The 21,672-nt window shown below is 31.6% G+C and overlaps 1 protein-coding gene across 1 annotated transcript in view; it reads right to left on the minus strand.

Moving 5' to 3' along the window:
* Positions 1 to 21,672, minus strand: part of GALNT13 (polypeptide N-acetylgalactosaminyltransferase 13) — a 595,329-nt gene that overhangs the window by 19,393 nt on the left and 554,264 nt on the right. The window contains exon 11 of the mRNA XM_051986368.1: positions 11,808 to 11,942. Coding sequence (XP_051842328.1) covers positions 11,808 to 11,942 — 135 coding nt within the window. The remainder of the gene's footprint in view (positions 1 to 11,807; positions 11,943 to 21,672) is intronic.

Consider the following 21,672-nt stretch of genomic DNA (forward strand, 5'->3'; position numbering starts at 1 on the left):
TTTCTCAAAAAGCAAATTCTGATTTTTTCTGTTTTTTTTTTCTGTTTTTAAAACATTCATTTTCAAAGTCTGCTTTCATAAATCTATCAGACTTTAAGATAACTACTGAAACCACTCAAAGTCTGATAAAGAAGACAATTTGAGGATTGAAAAATTATTCTAGTTGCTTACAATTAGGTCTTGTCAATATATTCAGAAATATATTTTTAAAAGTTGGATAGGATATTTTTGGTTATTTCATTGAAGAAATGAATTCTATTCAATGAAATTATTGCATTGCTGATTTATATCAGTTACACTGGAATTAATGATTGAAATAGTCTAATAAAAGCAAATGGTTCCATGATTGCATATACTATTGAGAACAAAGAGAATAAGACTGAGAAGCACTAAAATTAATAGCAAATATTATTTTCTTCTCTATACTTTAGTTGCATGATAAAACACAAAAAATATATTATTATAATGAAATTTTGATTTCACATATTTAATCATATTCCTTCAATATGTTAAATGGCATAGTTAGTAGAAGAAAAATGGCATGGTAAAAACTCTAGTTGGCATTTTTATCCATAATAGACATTAAAGGTATTGTTGAATTTTCAGTATTCCATCCAATAACAGATTCCATAACAGGTCATAACTATGACTATCATGACAAATTTACAAAAGTAAAACTTGACTAGTTCTATAGACGAGAATACCAGTCTACACATAGGAAAATTAAGTAACTGGCATTTAATTGGCTGGTTCTAAATCACTTACCTTAAAGTTATATTCCCATTTACCCGCATACTTATAGACACAAAAGAAAAATGGAAAAATGTCAAGCAATGACTAAATATAGCCTTCCAATTAGAATTTAAACACGTAATCATTAAAATGTTTTTAATCACAATAGATATTTGAATTAAATAAAAAATTATGTTTATATATGTATGTATGCATATATACGTATAATCTCGTGTTTGTTGAATTCTACTGAGTTGCCTGTATGTTTACAAAGAAATAGCATTAACTTCAATTATTGTAATAAAATATACATTTTAACTGGGTTGGAGCAGTTTTCAAACTGAGGAAACAAGGAGCTCTTAATACAATAGAACGGTGGGAATGGCTGGTTTTTATATATAATTATAATCTAATATTTGACCTTATCACATCTCAGCTGCATCAGTCATTTTTTTTTTTTAATTTTTAGAATCCACATACAGCATTCTAGGTACTGGAGCAGTAAGACATGAAAGTAATTTACATTAGATTTGTGAAAGATAGGAATCCTATGATATTATAAGCTGCAAATGTAACAGAAATTTTTCTAAAACTTTATTTCTCTTAAGGTAACTACAAGTGGTCTGAATTCAAAATGGTGAGATTATTATTTTTATTATTATTCCTTCTTTCTCAACTGCCACTATCATTTTATGGGTTCTTTTTCCATAATATCTCTCAAAGTACCATCTCCATTTTCCTCAGATCCCTTATTCCTTCAATTTTAATTGCCTCCAAACTAACCCTTTACTTCTAGCTTCTCCCCTTTCAAATTTATCTTTCATGCAGCTGCTAAAATAAACCTTATAATGCATTTATCTATGTTATTTCCATGTAAAAAATAATCAGGGGTTCAATACAAGATAAAATACAAATTCCTTAGCTTAACACTAAAGACCAAGTACAATATCCATTCATTTATTTGTTATTTATTTATTTATTTTTCAGTAAATAGGAAGTTGTCCCTACTCTCTCTCACTCTCTCAATACTTCCCTTTCTGGTTCTTTTTCATCACTGAATCTCTAGGATTTAGCATAGGGTATATAGTATGTTTTAACAAATATTGAATGAAATAAATTGAATATGGGACACTTTAGATCTCAGAATCTAAGAACTAAACGTTTTGCTTTGTTATTTAAGAAAAGATACCAATAAAAAGAAAAGGCTAATATTTTAAAGTGTATTTCCAGCCAAATATACATTAAGATATATTAAATTTAAAAAGAGATGCAATCAGATGTGCAACCAATTATACTATGAATATATAATGCTGAAATTTTGAGGCAATGAGGCCATATTAAAAGTGGCTTTGCAATTGTTTATCTACATAAACAGAAAAAAATTAGTTATTAAACATTTTTCTCAGCATTAAGGAAAGGAAGCAGCACTAGTGAACAGAGCTTGGCAATAACAAGAAAAATTGAGTAAAACATTTCAAACTTTGGTGATATTGTTCTTTTGGAAAGCTATTATCTTCATCAATTGATGTAGTTGTAAGGTTCCCACCATTCTCACTTTTACAAATTGCTTTCAGATAAATAGCCCTAGGTAATTCAAAAAAATAAAGGGAATTAAGGCAACTAATTGATTCATGTGAACTTCCTTGAACTATCTGAAGAGGTCAAACCACTTTCCAGGGTTGGATGCAATCATCATACCACCATTTGCAAACAATGGCATCTTTAGAAACTCGGATGTAAACTTTATGGTCCCTACATTAATGAATGTCAAACTCAAATAGAAACACATTTTTTTGGCTGCATATTGATTTAGAACGCCACAAAGTTAAGTATTATCTATGTTGTGTTCAAGCTGCAGTTTAGAGTTTTGCTACTACTTTGTGGCCTGATTCAAGTTGGACATGTCTTTTCTAATGGCTTCCTTATTTTCATGTTTTGCTAGCTATTGATGCTTAGAATGTTAAACAAAGCTATCTTTCTGGGTGGAGCTAAGATGGTAGAATGAAACCAGGAAGTAGTTCAAACTTTCCTAGTTTTCCTTGAAACCAAGTGTCTGAACAGATTCTGATGGAATGAAAACATTCTCTAGGTTAATAAAGATTAGAAGGACTTCAAGACAGGTGAGTCTACCTAGGATGAAAGGGGAAGGGGATTACCCCAGCTCAGATGGTGTCTGGGAAAGCAATGAGAGGGCCAAGAAAAAGGAAGGAAGAAGGAAATATGATGAAAAGTAAGCCAGAAAGAGAAAACCTTAACCATAGAAAGCTACTACGATAACAGAGAAGACAAAAACATCAATTCAAAAGAGGATAAAAATGCCCAAAAGGGAAATTTCAATGAGTGCTATAAAATGGTCTCAAGCCTAAATAAGGAATTTTAAAAGGCAAATAAAGAAAGGAAGAAAAAATTGGCAAAAGAAACAAAATGTATGCAACAAAGAGTCAATAACTTAGAAAAGGAAGGACAAAAATTATCTTAAGAAAATAATTCCTTAAAAAACACAACTGACCAAATACAAAAGAAAAAAAATGAGGAAAACAATTATATGAAAAGTATAATTAATCAAATGCAAAAAAGATACAAAAGCCAACTGACAAAAATCATATATTAAAAACTATATTGGGGCAAATGAAAGTTAATGACTCTAAAAGACATCAAGAATCAGCCAAACTAAAAAGAATGAAAAAAAATGAACAGAAATGTAAAATACCTTATTGGAAAAATAGCCTATTTGAAAAATAGATTCAACAGAAATAATTTAAAGATGATTGGTCTACTTGAAGTCCATGATCAAAAAAGGAGCCTGCCCAGCATTCTTTAAGAGACTTCAAGGGAAACTGTCCTAATATACTAGAAGCAGAGGGCAACTTTGTCATTAAAAGAATACATTCATCACCTCGAGAAAAAGATCCCACAAAGAAACCCCCAAGAAACATTGTTGCAAAACTCCAATATTACAATCTCAAGGAAAAAATACTGCAAACTGTCAAACAAAAGCAATTCAGGTATCAAGGAACAAGAGTCAGTACTACCCAGGATCAGTCAGCTTTTACAAAAAAGGTTCAGAGGGCCTGGAATACCATATTCTAGATGTCAAAGGAGCTGGAATTCCAATCAAGAACCAACTATCCCTGAAGACTGAGCATTATTTTTCAGGGGAAGAGATGGATCTTCAATTAAGTAAGGAATTTTCAAACATTTCTATTGAAAAGACCAGAACTAAATATAAAATTTGTTCTTCAAACACAGCACTCAAGAGAAGTATAGAAAGGTAAACAAGAAAGAAAAAATAATGTATTATTTAAGGGTTAAAGTGTTTACATCCCTGTTGGGAAAACTAATACTTGTAATTCTCAAGAGCTGTATCTTTTATGAAGGCAGTTAGAGGAAGAATGCATAAACAGAAGGTGTGGATGTAAATTGACTCCTGATGATAACAAAGTTATCTTTCTCGTGGCATTTATCAAGGCATCTTAAAGGATTTTAAAATTTGGTTATTAAACATGTATCCTGTTGGAATAGAGTGAATGGACGAAAAAAACACATTTAATACATTTTCCAAGCTGGGAATGCCAAAACAAAAATGAAGGTAATGCTTAATCTCAGAGAGTTTTTCAAATATGAGGCATACATATTGGGAAATTGTGACTAGAGAAGAGAATTCTGGTGAACAGAGTTTAAAGGATGAACAGAAAAATATAAGAGTAAATTCACATACTCTTTCCAGAAGCCATAGTTAGATTAATTTGATTTGGTCACAGAATTGTAAATTGGGAGACTGAGGAGTGAGCTACACATAGTCATAAGGCAGTTGGTAAAAAGTATGGCAAAAGAATCTAGAAAAATATTGTTTGAACTGATGGCCTGAAATAAGGGATCCTAGATAAGAGTCTTATGAATCAGAACTTTGGGTTTCCAAATTGGGAGCTTTTTAATTGAAATTTCATGAGTACTCAGTGAATATAGGTCTAGCAAGCTATATAGAAAAGATAAAGTAAATGAGAATTGCATATTTCCCAGGTTATGATATACAATTGAATGAAAGGGTTTTGGATTACTTTATCAATGGATATTTCTTGAACAGTCAATTCAGATGGACAGTGACTGGGCTCAGGGTTGTATAGAAGGAAGAAAGAGGGCTAGATTTAGAAAATTATAAATTTTTTTCAATTAAGTAATAAATCACATACATAAAACACTACATTAAGTTAATGTCTTAATGTAGGTGCAAATTGCATTTAAGTGAGGTAAAGTTGTGCAAAATTGTCAACCATAGCTTCCTGAATTATTGAAATCTGATGTCAGGACAAGTCAAGATGACTGGTGATGGCCTGGGATACAATGGATGACCTAGAGATCTTTGATTTTGGACCACACTCTGATTAGTACACAGAATCTGTTTCATCTGCCTTTGTGGTCCTTAAAACACATTGTTCTTGTTCATTCATTCTTCCAGGAATGTCTTTGATTTAGATATGCCCCTAATGCATTAGCATATTTGAGACATGTTACCTTTACTTGGTTTATTTTAATCCATCTATCTAGATCATTTTCCAGGTTGTGACTACTAATGGTACAAATTAGAGCCCTATGTAAGAGTTGGATGAATCAATTGAACATCAAAAGTAGATGAGCAGCCCTGAAAAGGACTTGGCAAGCCCTCACACCAAAAATTCTAGTTTTCCTGAACATCCCATACACATCTTGGCATCCTAGACATATAAGGATTTGGATATATAAAGCATTGTCACTGGTTCTGATGGCATTTAGTTTTCTTGAGGTAGTCTGTTGTAATCAACCAGTAGTGTGAGAGAGAATGTGGCCTTGTGGATAGAGTTGGAATTGGGATCAGAAGGAACTTGTTTCAAGTTCTGCTTCTGACATGTTTGTGTTACTTAATACTTTAGTATCCTCAAGCAACTCGCATAGATTATTTATAGAACAATTGCATATCTGTTTTGGTAAAGAGGCTTTTCTTAGGAGGAAACACCTATACCAGTGAAATCACAACTTGAATTTATCCCTGTCCAACTAACAATTAGTGAGATGTTATAGAATCTGAATTTAAAGTATAACAATAGTGATCTGCTGTTGAAAATTATTTGAAAAAATTGTTTCCTTTTCATGTGTTCATCAGGAATATTTTTGGACAAGTTAATAGCAGAACAAGGACAAGACAAGATCAGCCTAGCAATTATCTAAGGAAGAAGCCAAGGGGAAGGAAAATGAATATTTCCCAGATTGTGCCATTCAGTTGGATGGGCCTCCCATTGAGTTAGCTCTCTTTGACAAGCACTGCAGATGGACAGTGAGCTAGACCAGAGTTGAATAGAAAGGAGGAGAGTAGGCTGGATTGGTTTTTAGGAAACTATACAGTGCTTTCAATGATTCCAAGCTGCTGTTTGCTATCAAAGCCCATTAAAAAATAAAAATAAAACAACAGTATTCTCTTTTAACACCAATTTCAGTTGTTCATGTATTACAGTATCAAAAAAATTGCTTGATCTCTTTTGTAGAAATAATAGTCATATATTATTTAATACATGATAAGTATATATCTTTTAAGAAAAAAATTTCCAAAATTATGCTCATATTAAGGCCATGTTTAATGAAGATCTGAGAAAAGAACAAGCAGAGTTTTTACAGGTTATTCCTTGTTTATGTCAAGATTCTCCAGATAAAAGAAGAGTACAAAATCTTTTTATAGATAACAACCAGAGAGATAATATTATTTGGCAATCCTCTGAATATAAATTAAGTAAGATGTAAAATAAGTGGACAGAAACTTGCCAATTGCTGATATAATGAAATATTATTCTGTGCTAATTTCAAATGTAGAAGGTTCTTTTGTGGAGAATAAAATAGATGATCTTATTCAGGCATGACATTTGATTGATTTCATTGGGCAGTTACATACTACAGCTACAACTTAATAAATTTCATGACTACTCAGTGAATTTAGGTCTAGCAACCTATATACAAAAGATAAAATAAATGAGGAATGCATATTTCCCAGGTTGTGATATACAATTGGATGAAAGGGTTTTGGATTACTTTATCAATGCATATTCCTTGAACAGTCAATGCAGATGGACAGTGACTGGGCTCAAGATTGTATAGAAGGAAGAAAGAGGGCTAGATGTTATTTAGAAAATTACAGAATTTTTTCAAAGATTTGGCATTGCTCCATGTTCCTAAAACTCACCTTTTAAAATACTAATGTTTTTCTCAGTTTGTAACACAATTATGGATCATGGAAAACTGTATGCCTCAAAGTTTAAGGTGATACAATGTCAAAGGGGGAATTTATGGTTAGTGTAAGTAGTCCACAATTCGCCAATGCTTATTTACATATGAGATGGCATAGAAAAGACATTGTCAAGAATACATATGACTGGAAAACAAAGGCTATTGATCACATGACATTTTTGTTCTCATTCAGTTGTTTCACTTATATCTGACTCTTTATAATCCCTTGAGATTTTCTTGGCAAAGAGACTACAGTGGTTTGCCATTACTTTCTCCATATCATTTTACGGGTTTAAATGGTTTTTCCAGCACTACAAGGTTTGTGTCTAAGGTCATATTTGAACTATCAGCCCAAATTTTGTAAGAAAGATAGGTAGGAGAAAAGAGTGACTTAGTACAAGATGTCCTTTTATGCTATTTTATAGAAATATCATCATGAGCTCTCATTATCCTATCTACTAACTCTTCTATCTTAGGATGAAAATGGAGATATTAGGAAAATTAAAAAAAATCAGTCAAGTACTCAAAAAAGCAGTGAACAAACAAGTTTGATGATTGTGTGCTTTCTCAGTATTTTTAACATCTTTCATATTTTTTTCCAGTTGGGATAATTATAAAAAGAGGAACTAAGACTTATCTCTATCTAAGCAGTTTGTGGTCAGGAATTTGATAGAAAATAGAAAACAGTAGAATCAAGGAGTCTGTTTTCATCTGCACTAAGTGAGTCAAATTCCATATCAAAAAAGAATATAATATAATATTCAGCCCATTAAGCTCATTAAGAATTGTTTTATGATAATGATGATAATTATGACAATTGATGAAGAATAAAAAATTGGGAAAGGCAACTAGTGAAACAGAGATACTATGATAGAAAAAAGAGATTGCAGCACATTCCCTTGGATTTAGACAGAGTCATCCCATCTCACACCACCTTGGTGGCAGGCTCTCCTCCTTCATTTCTCCACTGAAACCATTCTCCAGAAGGCCCCCAGAAAACTAGTTGAGCCCCAAGTGAAGGAAATAAGACTTTGAAGGAGGTAATAAAATATTTGGACTTTAACACTTGGCTATACTTGTGGTAATTACTGAACTGAACTGAAGGCTGCCTCCAGAGACCCCAAGAAAACCTCAACAGAGAACATTACATTTTAGAGAGAACATTATAATCCCAGGATAGATAGAGAAAAAAGGGGAACTTGTATCAGTGTATACTGAATTATATTTTGATATTCTTTGATTCCAAATATAATGGAGAAACATTTAATAGCTTAAATGTATGATAAAATCATCTAAGTATTAATCCAGACAACAACATAAAAGCATCATCAAATCACAAAATAATTTAGTCAACTTATCATTCCACATTAAAACAACCCAGTATTAGTAAATCAAGATGACATTTTAAAAAATTGAATAGAAAAATATTTCAAAATATAATTTCATCAACCACTCAAGATCCACGTGTTTTTTGGTCACAGAGTTTTGGCCACCAGTTTTTTTTGTGAATGAAAACTTCTCCAGTACAATTTGTCCAACTCTGGTTTATTAGTAGCCTGTAAAAGTTGAATTTATTTCTCTTTTTATATAAATCACTAACCACTTAATTAAATGAAAAATTTCAAAAAGTAGAATTATTTATTTTCCTAAGTAAAAAGAAGTGAAAGGAATGAAATAGTGTTTATTCAGCATCCTTAGACAAATGTTATTTCTTTTTTATTAGCTCCATCTAATGGCTGATTTCACTTTTACACATTGCTTGGCTATAAATTTCACCAGTGTAATTTTGTTAGATTTTTTTTTCCCTCCTCTCCTTCTTTCTCTTTCTATTCCACCCTTTTGTTAATCCTACTGAAGATACATGTTCTAATGCAAATGTCATGGTTATTAGGAGTAAGGGATACATATTGGCAAAGGGGATAATTTTGAAAAAAATAAAATTTCAAGTATTATTTGTATGTTCAATTCAACACAAATATCAGTTAAGACAATAATAGAGAATCTATATGATACTGGTGAGAAGAGACTCCTTTGTATCAGATTCCATATTTCTTCATCAGAGCCTCCACAATATCCACTAAACAGCCTCATTTTTAAATGCTCATAACAATATCTTGATTATGAAGATCAATAGTGATAATATTTGGGAAAGCTGTTTGTAATCACAATGCATACATTATGTGAACATATTTTAAAAAACTATACAGTGATAAGTATACTTCATATTAAATCATTTTATAAGTGCTAGATCTATACAAAAATCTAGAAGAAATAGTATATCAAGAAACATTGTATATAAAGAAGTAATGCTTGGAGATAACTTTGTAAGTCATAGAATGATACTCAAATGATAGCCATAATCAATATCCTATAATTAACTGCACAAAATTTGTCAAAAAATGCAATCTAGATAACCAAAATATAGACTGTACAGGTAGAGACATGGAACTATTGCAGTTAGTTTTAAAAGGCATTTCTTGCTGTAACACTGTCAAAGACAGCATCCAATTAGTTTATGATGACAGGTAAAGCCAGATATTTAGATCAAACTTTAAATAAATAATGCCATGCTTCTCTGGTTGAAATTTTTGGCTTATGGATATATGTGTAAAAAGAGACTGATGATATTCTAACAAAAAGTTGCACTTGTATCAGTTCCTGAACATAGAGGCTGTAGACTAGGACACAGAACTTGCCTTTCTCTCTTGCTTTGCTCTCAGAAAATAACAAATAAAGCTTCTTTTGTATTTCTTGTTTTTATTATTAAATAATATAAGGAAAAAAAGAGTTATAATATCAAAAAAGAACATTTTCTAGGAAATAAGAAAATCTACAAAAATCTTAACTGTCAATCCTGTTCTTTTTGCTGTTTCTTAAACAAGACATTCCATTGCCCAACTCTGGGTCTTTTCAGTTGCTAGATGTTTATAATTCTGTTCTTTCTCATTCCCATCCCCTGATGTCTTTCTAATCTCAGCTAAATTTCCATCTTCTATAGGAAATCTTTTCTAAATCTTAATTTTGCTGACTTCTCTTTGGTGATTTGTTCCTATGTATTTTATATATGTATATATAAAGTGCAGCGTATCCCAACAATTTTTATCTTTAATAACTTCAGAAGTTTAAATTATTTAAAAGTTAATATCAATTTCTTTTTATACTTAATGGGTTTGATAAATTTTGAGTAATGAATTTTAAATTTTAACAAGATGAGTTACCCTGACATGATTTATTGTGTGCATGACACTTTTTTAGATTGATAGATAAAATCCTCTAACTTGCTCAATTTAGTCACCTGATCTATCTCAATTATACTTTTTCTTGAGGGGACAAATTCACATTGACAAATATTTATCAATATCTTCTTTGGATAATTTTAAGACTTAGACTACAAATGCAATCTTTTCACATATTGTGCAAGGATTGATGAAAGCTTTTGCAGTTTGAAAATCAAGTAGTGAGATAGAAAACAAGATAATGATTATTTTGAATTTTAAAAGGAAAGATAATATCTTAAAATTTTAAATCATTAAAATTTCAAAATGTTTAGTATGTTTTCTATTAAAGTTAAAAACTTAAATATAAGTCTTTGGAATACCCTGCATAATGAACTAGATTGGAATATCACTGGGTCTTTTTTACACCTGATGGGAAACCCTGCTTTCAGATATTATCTTTGAAATTAATTGACCTAATTTGTAAGGGATTAAATAATTAATCAACTTTAGGTTTCTTAGCTAAAGTAGATTCAGTTAGAAAAGACTACAAGATATTTGAATCTCTCTTAGATTTGCTTTCAATCTTCTTCCAGTAAAGAAAGCCTAGATTTATAAGTAAGTATATTTTCTTTGGCCCTTCAGTAAGTGTTATAATAACAAGGAGAATTTATCCATGTTCATGAAAGCATCTGGAATTATGGAAATTCCTTTGCTTACTCTCTCAGTTCCTGAATGATAAAATAATTTACCATTTCTGGCCTGGTCCCTAAAATCAATTCTTTTTTTTTTCCCCTTAGGCAATTGAGGTTAATCTAGGGTCACACAGCTAGGAAGTGTTCAGTGTCGAAGACCAGATTTAAACTCAGGTCATCCTGACTTCAGGGCTGATGCTCTAACCACTATGGCATCTGGTTTCCCCTAGAATTGATAATTGATATTGCCTTTTCTGTTCTCTCCTTAACATTCTACAAAACTACCTATTAGAAAACTATTTAGCTTCTTTATTATTCTGGACTACCATATTGGTTACTTTCCCTCTAGAGGTCTGAAGAACCAAGGGTATGAGACTTAGCTCCTAAAAATCCATTTTTCAAAGCCTCACTTCCCATGCTACTTTCCCCCTTTTTGGGCAAACCTTTAAGTGCAGTAGAGATGCCTTGAAAATATTAGACATACTTTGAATCCAGTAAGTAATCAATATAATTTCCTGGCCTTAATACTTTTTCTACTCATCTCTTTATATTCAGATTAAACCAGACTTAAAGGCTCCTTTCTTGGGTAGTTTTAGTTAATAGAAGGAAAATGTACCTCAGATATACCATAAAGACTAACAGAATATTAAATCTACCAATTAGTTCAAGTTCACTTATAACCACAAAGATATTATGAACATCAATAATTATATTGTATTTCTATACACATATGTATATATGTGTGAATGTATGCATATAATATGTATACAAATATATAAACATTCACACATGCATATATGTATGTATACATATATGTTTCATCCATGTAGAAATGATAGCTTAAAGTAAATAGTTAATGTAATGCTTTGATTAACTCATATATTTAAAAATAATTAAAATTAAGAGCATGACATACCTCAGCGTCATATTCCCAGAGCTGATTTCCTCTCATATGGTGACATTTTAACATGATAACAGGTCCATTGAGTCTAGAAACATCTAAGCAGAAATCATCAGTACGTATTTCCTTTTCAGCAGTGTATGAAAATACCTATAAAAGTGAAATACAATTTGAAAAAAAGAATTAAGATCTGTGAAACAGCTTATACCCAAATCTTCATGTCAGTTAGTGATCTATGGAGTTTCTAATTCTGTAAAGAATAATTTTATTGGAATTATACTGTTCAAAGACAGAATTTTGCTATTCTACAACATGAAAAGGTAATTTTATGCCATGCATCTGGGAAAAAATGGATTATGGCCAACAGAAGTGATCATTATAGTTTTCCATGCCTATTTCACTATCTTGATTTTTCATAACTCAGTCAATAAATCAGAGAAATATTGCCAATGACCTTGGATTTATTAAAGTCATAAGTTCAACTATACTTTGAACTATGAATACTTTTTCTCCTGCTTTTTTTCTTAGAGGAGTAATGCATTTAAATGATTTGAGAAATTTTTTAGGAACTATGGTATTTTCCACAAAAAAATATACAACATCATTATTTGACAGAATGCCAAATAATTAACCAGCAAGCAATTATTAAAGCCTACCATATACAAAGCATTCTGCTAGACACCGGACATAAACATTTATTGAAAGAAATAATTACTGCTAATGAAAAGCTTACATTATGTTGGGAAATATTGTTATAACATCAGTATGCTGCTTCAATGTCCTACAAAAGGTTACAAAATATTTTGAATTACTGAAGAAATTTGCCCAATAAGCATTTTTAAATGGAGAGCTTGTTTTAAAAGATAAATAAGTATATGCTTACAATTTTATATGACTTGAGTGTGAATTGTTTCATTGGTTCTGACACTTTCAAAGAAGTAGCCTCCATCTGGTTTATGTAAACATACTTTAATATAACAATTTCTGCTCTTGTTGTTTGGATTGAACCAATAATTTGCTTATGACATCACTCATTAATGAATATTCCCAAATATTCCATACTTAGAGAAGAATGCTGAATAGGAATCAAGCACAGATGAAATTCTAGATTGCTCTAAGAAAAGAAGGAGATCATTCATACTTGTTCCTCAGTTTTATGTCTCTTACCCTCACTTCAAATATCAATTATAGTGATAACAATGTAGGAAAGAGGAATTAAAAGCAGAGGTGTGATAAAGCTCTTCCTACCATCCCCCACATCCCCTTTTCAAGATAGACTATACTAAATCTGATTGTTTTTCCTTTCATACTAAATGTTTTTTTCCTCTTTTTTCTGGTTGCTATTGATCAATTTCACTTTGAAACAGAAAGCAGAAAGATTGGAACTGCCAGTTTATAAAATTCCTATTGTTTCATAATTCATTTAGCTAGCTGTATGGTCCATGGATTTTTATGGTATAATAGTCCTTTTGAGGAAACACTATCAAGGTCCCTGAGAAAAGTAACTTCACGGTAAACTATTTCTCAAATTCAGTCATATTGTTTCATGTACCTTCTGTGAAACATTTCTTTATGTCTAAAGAACCTTAGTAAACACTTAGAATATGGACAGGTAAGAAATAGTTCTCCTTGTAATCAGATCTTTAGCAAGCTAATTTGGAGAAGCAATCAGTTTTGCTTGATATGACTCAAATTTTATTTTCCAAATGATTGTAGAAATGAGAAAGTAATGAGGGATTCCTACCACAATCTGTTCATTTCAATGATGGTAGAAGAATGCACTATATAGCACTCAGAAATGCTTGAGGGATAGACTCTGGCCACTTAGAGGTCTGATAAAAATGGAAGGAGTGGGGATACCCATATATGGGATTAGTTATCATGAACCAATCTCCAGGAATTGAATAAAGAGAGCTCCAATACTAGGAAGTTTCAAAGATGTAGGAAGAAACTGTTCTGCTTCTGAACCTCAAAGTAGATTCTAAGAAGCAGAATAATAGAACAGCAAATCATTATACTTGAGTCTCTAAGAAAGAACATCTGAATTCTATTGTTAAAACTATTTGCCTGAGAAATCAAACCTGGAGGTGCTCCCAATTCTTCAAAATAAGATGAAAATATTTTTAATTTGAACAATTTAATATTAAAAATACCTGGATTGTAATCACAACATAATTATTATGGATTGTGCTTTTAGGAACATTGCTAGCAGATAGCAAAAGTTTGAATAATGCCCTTTTTCTTCTTAATGACTAAATAATGACCTTATATCACATCATGAGATATTTTTACTTGAACATCCTTGTGAAGGAATTATTTCAATTTCATTTCAGCCCTTGAAAATAGAAAATCATTATTTCCTCTGTAATCAGTTCTAGGTTTTTTCACTCATTTTCATACCACTATCAGACTTCTTTATTCTACCAAGATAGGGAAAATTAATTGCATTTTGCCATTTATACTGCTGTTGATATTTGCAGCTTCATTTTCAGAGGATGTAAGACTCCCTCTGCTGGTCATTGAATTCAGAATTATAGCATCACAGAATTGCAGAGCTGTTTAATGGGACTTTAGAAATTGTAAAGTCTATATATCACCCAAACAAAAATCCCAATTATAACATAGATGATTGATACTCTTCAATACAGTCAGCTCCACTTTTATAAAGCTGTATTAGGAATTTCCCCAACTTTCTACTGTCCATTTACATTAAGACTAAATTTATCTCTTTGGAACACTCAGTTCTTCTCATTCTTTTCTTTGGATCTAAGCAGAGCAAATTAACTCTCTTTTCACTGCATAGTCTTACAAATACCTGGAGAAAGTTGTCATATCCACCTTAAGCCTTATTTTCATAGGTTCCATTACTTTAAGTTATTCTCGTGAAACAAGATCTCCAGTCTTCTCATATCTAAGATCTCTTAAAAATGTGGTGACCCAAATTATATTCCAGAACCACCTAAAGAGACCATGAAAGTGCTTGTGTTTTTTTCCTCTTCATTATCTATTTTCTTCCTGTTGAAATAGGCAATCCATCATATCTCTAAATTTGAAAACATAGGGTGAAAGCTTTTTGTTTGAAAATAACTTGTGGATTTTAGAGTCCTGTGAGTTCAATGAGACATTAGTGCCATAAAATAAACAAAAAAGGTACGGCCAGTTTCCAAGAATAAGACTAAATAATAAATCTTTTGAAACAATCACATTATATCTCATCTGTTTTGGCTTTAAGAGGAAATAATTTAATCATTCAGTTGGATATAGAAATTTACCTGATCCTATAGAGAAGTAGGAGGAGAAAGATGAAAAGAAAAGGGAGAGACAGGATAAAAGGGAGGTCAGAAACACTGGGGAAAAGGTAAAAGAAATGGGGAAGAGTTGATAGAAGATAAAATAATGAGTGGAGTAGGTTCAAAAATACTACTAACAAGAAGGGGAGAGAGATAGGAGATAAGATAATGGGGATAGGGGGAATTAAAAAACCACAAGGACAGGGTAAAAAGAGAGAATAAAAATATATACAGGGGAGGAAAATATGATGGAGGGAAATCCAGAGCTGATAATAATAACTGTCAATGTAAATGGGATGAACCCTCCCATAAAACAGAAGCAAACAGCAGAGCGGATTAAAAAAAAAAATCCTACAATATGTTGTTTACAAGAAACACATAGAGAAACATATAAACTAAAGGTAAAAGGCTGGAATAGAATTTATTATGCTTCAGTTGAAGTAAAAAAAAAAATCAGGGGGTGGCAATTCTGATGTCAGATAAAGCAAAAGTAAAAATAGATGTAATTAAAAGAGATAATGAAGGAAACTACATCTTGCTAAACGGTGCTGTGAATAATGAAGTAGCAATCACATGATACTAAATATGTATGCAACAAATGGTAGAGTAGCCAAATTTCTAGAGAAGTTTTTAAGTCAATTGCAAGAAGAAATAGACAGCAAAAATATTCTAGTAAGGGACCTCAATCAAAACAAAAAACAAACAAAACAAAAAACTACGGAGGGTAATAAGATCCTAGAAAACCTAGATATGATAGAACTCTGAAGAAAACTGAATAGGGACAGAAAGGAATAAACCATTTCTTTTTGACAGTACATGGCAGCTACACAAAAATTGATCCTGTATTAGGGCATAAAGACCTCACAATCAGATACAAATAGGCAGAAATAGTTTTTTCAGACCACAATGCAATACAAATTTTATTCAATAAAAGAGCAGGGAAAGATAGACTAAAAACCAATTGAAAATTAAATAATATAATTCCAAAGAATAAGTGGGCCAAACAATGAATCTCAGAAACAATTCACCATTTTATCCAAGAAAATGACAATAATGAGACAAGATACCAAAATCTATGGGATGCAGCCTCAGCAGTTCTTAGGGGAAATTTTATATCTCTAAGTAAGTACATAAATAAAATACAGAAAGAAGAAATCAATGAATTAGGCATGTAACTTAAAAAGAAAAAGCTAGAAAAAGAACAAATTAACAACCCACAAGTAAATACTAAGTTAGAAATTTTGAAATTCAAAGGAGAGGTCAATAAAATAGAAACTAAGAAAACTAGTGAACTAATAAACAAAGCCAAGAGTTTGTTTTTATGAAAAATCTAACAAAATAGATAAAGTTTTGGTTAATTTGATCAGAAAAAGGAAAGAAAAAAAAAACAAACCACTCACATCAAAAATGAAAGGGGAGACTTATCACAAATGAAAAAGAAATGAAAGCAATAATTAGGAACTATTTTGCTCAACTCTGTGGTAGCAAGTCTGACAACCAACTGAAATGGATGGATATTTACAAAAATATAAATTGCCCAGATTAACAGAAGTGGAAATAAATTACTTAAGTGGTCCCATTTTGAGAAAAATAAATTGAACAAAACATTAATGAACTTCCTAAGAAAAAAAATCTCCAGATCCAAATGGATTTGCAAGTAAATTCTACCAGATATTTAAAGAACAATTGATTCCAATATTATATAAAGTATTTGGAAATACAGTAAAGAAGGCATACTGCTAAATCCCTTCTATGACACAAATATGACGCTAATACTTAAATAAGGACAGGCCAAAACAGATAAAAAAATTACAGACCAATCTCCCTAATGAATATTGATGTAAAAATTAGAAAAAAAATATTAGTAAAGAAATTACAGTAATTTATCAGCAGGATAATACATTGTGACTAATTGGGAGTCATAGCAGAAATGTACAGCTAGTTCAGTATCAGGGAAGCTATTACCATAATTGATGTATCAATAACAAAACCAACAGAAATCATATGATAATCTTAATAGATACAGAAAAAAACTTTTGACAAAACATAGCACTCATTCCTATTAAAAACAATAAAAAAGCATAGGGATAAAGGAAGCTTTCATTAGAATAACAAGCAGTATCTAATTAAAATCTATACCAAACATTATTTGTAATGGAGAAAAACTGGATGCATTCCCAATAAAATCATGAGTGAGACAAGGATGCTCACTACCATCACTTTTATATGAAGCAATCGCATTATTTGAATTTATATGCATATTTCCATTGGGTAGGAACCGTGATCATATTTTACATTATTATTGGTCAGAATAGAGTGAATTCAAATACATGTGACTATTCCAAGGGATTTATTATTTGCACTGATAGGAATCAGGTATAATATAATAGCAGGCTTCATGAAGAGAGGCATAATATCTTATTTTAAAGAAGTAACAAGGCTAATTCTGGGGGGCTATCAGATGGATGACATATTTTTGAAGAACATTGATAAAAGTTAGAAGAAGACAGGAACTATGGTTTTCCTTGTATCACTGTTGCCTAGCAGTGTGCCTTGTATCTCATATGTACTTAATATTTAATTAAATTGATAATTTGGAGTATCTCTATAGGACAATGATTATTATGGTGAAGAATCTTAAATTCCTTGGAGTTCACTGGCAGAAGGAATTAGGAATGCTTGCCATAAAGGGAAAAAAATGATTTGGAGACATACTGGAGCACTTCTCATGTGGGAAAAAAAAATGGACTTATTTTGGATGATTTTAGATGGTAGAATTTGGAATGTTGGATGGAGATTGAAAAAAGATAGATTTGGGACTAAGGTGAGGCTAAAATATTTCCCAACATGTCCAATTACTTATAAAGTACAAAAGTTAAAAATACAATTCCTTGATTGTGGTAATAAGTTTCTTGTCATTGGATGTCTTCAAATAAAAGTTCAGTAACTAATCTACAAAGGCCTCATATGTCCTGGTTGACTGAGGTCCTTTACAGCTCTGAAAATCTGGGATTTTGATATAAATAGCATTATTACTTCCATAGATGTCATATTACACTTCTCTGTCTCTTTTAAATTCAATTTTATGTGTATTTTCAATTTCAAATTATCTTGCTTCCTCCATTCAGACACCTATTTCTTGAGAAGGCAAGAATTACAATATCTGTTATGCACATGAAATCATTAAAATGATATTTCCACATTAGTTATATTGTGGAAGGAAAAAGTAGAAAAAATATCCACACTCTGAGTACATCAGTTTTCTATCTAAATGTGGATAACATTTTTGAGCATAAGTTTTTTGGAATTGTGGTGGATAATTTAATTGATCAGAATTGCTAAGTCTTTCACCATTGATTATTTTTATAATATTGCTTTAAATTGTACTTCTGCTCCTTCTCAAGTATACTTTGCATTAGTTCATGCAAGTGTTTCCAGTCTTTTCTAAAACCATACCCTTCATCATTTCTTACAACATAAGAGAGTTCAATTACATCTATATATCTATATCTATATCTTTATATCTATATATCTCTCTATATATATAGTTTAATAAGTCATTCCTCAATTGATTGACTTCCCCAGAGTTTCCAATTCTTTGCTATCACAAAAGAGATTCTATTAATAGTTTTAGTCTGCTTTTCTTTATTCCAAATAAGAAGTTCCTTTTTAGATGTGAGGAAATCTTAAGGAGAAGAAAATATATGAATATTCCATGGCTTCAATTTAAAAAAATTCATAGGCTAATGCAATTTACATTTTTGTGGAGGGTTGGCTTATTTTTATGTTGGACTTTTTTTTTTTTTGAAAGACCTTTTTATATTGCAAAGTCAATATGGCAGAGTTTATACATTCCCCTCCAAACAACTTTAAAACAAAGACCCCAAACACATTTCTGAACAATAAAACTAACAAAAGGTCCAAGAAACATATTTTTCCTAGACAAAGACAACTAAATACATCTGCAGGAGTAGTCTGCAACACCAGAGTGAGTGTAGCCCAGTAGCATAACAGTAGATGGGCTTAGAAGGGAGCTGTGATAACATCAGTGGCTTCAGAAGCTTTCAATACAATAATGGAGTTGGACCACTGGTCAGAATGAAATTATAGGGGACCCTTTACTAGGACTGAATGAACCTGGTGCTAATTAGTCACTCTATCATTTATGAGCATCCCAAGCATGAAAAGGAATCCTTGTGATCTTTCTCAGGGGAGCAGAGAGTACGGTCACAGTTTCAGTGCCAAGAGGAAAGTTAACACTTGTATTTTCAGGAAAGTAGGAGACCTAGTCATACTTTCATTGCAAAGCAGAACATTTGCAACTACAAGGAAGAATGGACCCTTGCAGGAAAAAGACTGGAGCACAGTGACTATATCTCTCCACAGATTACACTATCATGAGAGCACTGAAAAATTTTAAACTCCCAGATCTACCTCTGAAAACAGCAGCTCAAAAAACTCAGAAGCTTGGCATAGTGCCTCAACACACCCAGTTGAGCAGAGCCTAATTTTGACATAAGTTCAAAGTCAAAAAATCCACTGAAAAAATAAATAATAACAACAACAAAAATAATTTTTAAAAAAAGTTACCATGGAAGTAGAGGAGACAAAGACATAAACTTAGGAGCTAGCAATATGAAAACAACTGAAAGCAGAGTCTCAAAGACAAAGGTTAATTGAACTCATTGCCTGCAAGAATTTCTGTTAAAGAAATAAATACAAATGGTAGAAAATTTAGGAAAATTAATGAGAGTTATGCAAAATAATTGTATTAAAAGAAATGTTTGGTTAAAAAAAAGAACAAGAAAATAACATCTTAAAAATCAGAAATAGTCTCATGTCAAAAGAGGTACAAAAATCCACTGAAGAAATGAACTCTTTAATGAGCACATTTATCCAAATGGGAAAAAAAGAGATACAAAAGCTCAGTAATGAAAATAATTTCTTGTAATTTAGAATTAAGCTATTGGAAGCTTATGGCTGCAGAGAACTTCATGAAACAAACAAAAAAAAGTCATGAGAATAAAAAAAGGATAATAACATGAAATAGACATATATATATATATATATATATATATATATATATATATATATATATACATCATAGATATAAATAAATGACCAGGAAAATACTTTGGGGAACAATATTGGACTACCTCCCATGATTTACTTATTTTTTTATTATATCTTCTTATTTACAAGAAATCTGCATGGATAATTTTCCAGCATTGACAATTGCAACACCTTTTGTTCTAATTTTGCCCCTCCTCCTCCCCATCTTCTGCCCCAGATGGCAGGTAGACCAATACATGCTAAATATGTTAAAGTATTTGTTAAATACAACATATGTATACATGTTCATACAGTTATTTTGTTGCACAATAAGAATCGGACTTTGAAATAATGTACAATTAACCTGTGAAGGAAATCAAAAATGCAAGCAGACAAAAACAGAGGGATTGAAAATACTATTTAGTGATTCACACTCATTTCCCAGAATTCTTTCACTGGGTGTAGCTGGTTCTATTCATTATTGAACAAATGGAACTGATTTGGTTCATCTCATTGTTGAAGAGAGTCACATCCAGAACTGATCATTATATGGTATTGTTGTTGAAGTATATAATGATCTCCTAGTTCTGCTCTTTTCACTCAGCATCAGTTGATATAAGTTTCTCCAGGCCTCTCTGAAATTATCCTATTGGTCATTCTTACAAAATAATAATATTCCATAACATCCATATACCACAATTTATTCAGCCATTCTCCAATTGATGGGCATCCACTCAGTTTAAAGTTTCTTGACACTACAAAGAAGGCTGCCACAAACATGTTTGCACATACAGGTTCCTTTCCCTTCTTTAAGATTTCTTTGGGATTTAAGCCCAGTAGTAACATTGCTCGATCAAAGGGTATGCAGTTTGATAAATTTTTGAGCATGGTTCCAAATCGCTCTTCAGAATAGCTGGATGTATTCACAATTCCACCAAAATTGTACTGGTGCCCCAGTTTTCCCACATTCCCTACGATATTCACCATTAACTTTTCCTGTCATGCAAGTCAATCTGAGAGATGTATAGTGGTATCTCAGAGTTGTCTTAATTTGCATTTCTCTCATCAATATTGATTTAGAGCACCTTTCCATATGACTAGAAATAATTTCAATTTCTTCATCTGAAAATAATCTGTTCATATCATTTGACCATTTATAATTTGGAGAATGGCTTGATTTCTTATAAAGTAGAGGCAATTTTCTATATATTTTGGAAATGAGGCCTTTGTCAGAACCTTTGACTCCTACCAAACTCCTTTTATGACACAGACATGGTACTGATACCTAAACCAGGTAGGCTGAAAACAGAGAAAGAAAATTATAGACCAATCTCCCTAATGAATATTGATGCTAAAATCTTAAATAAAATATTAGCAAAAAGATTACAGAAAATCATCCCCAGGATAATACACTATGACCAAGTAGGATTTATACCAGGAATGCAGGGCTGGTTCAATATTAGGAAAACTATTAACATAATTGACTATATCAACAACCAACCAAACAAAAACCATATGATCATCTCAATAGATGCAGA

This window comes from Antechinus flavipes, chromosome 3, assembly GCF_016432865.1.
Source record: "Antechinus flavipes isolate AdamAnt ecotype Samford, QLD, Australia chromosome 3, AdamAnt_v2, whole genome shotgun sequence".
Lineage (NCBI taxonomy): Eukaryota > Metazoa > Chordata > Mammalia > Dasyuromorphia > Dasyuridae > Antechinus > Antechinus flavipes.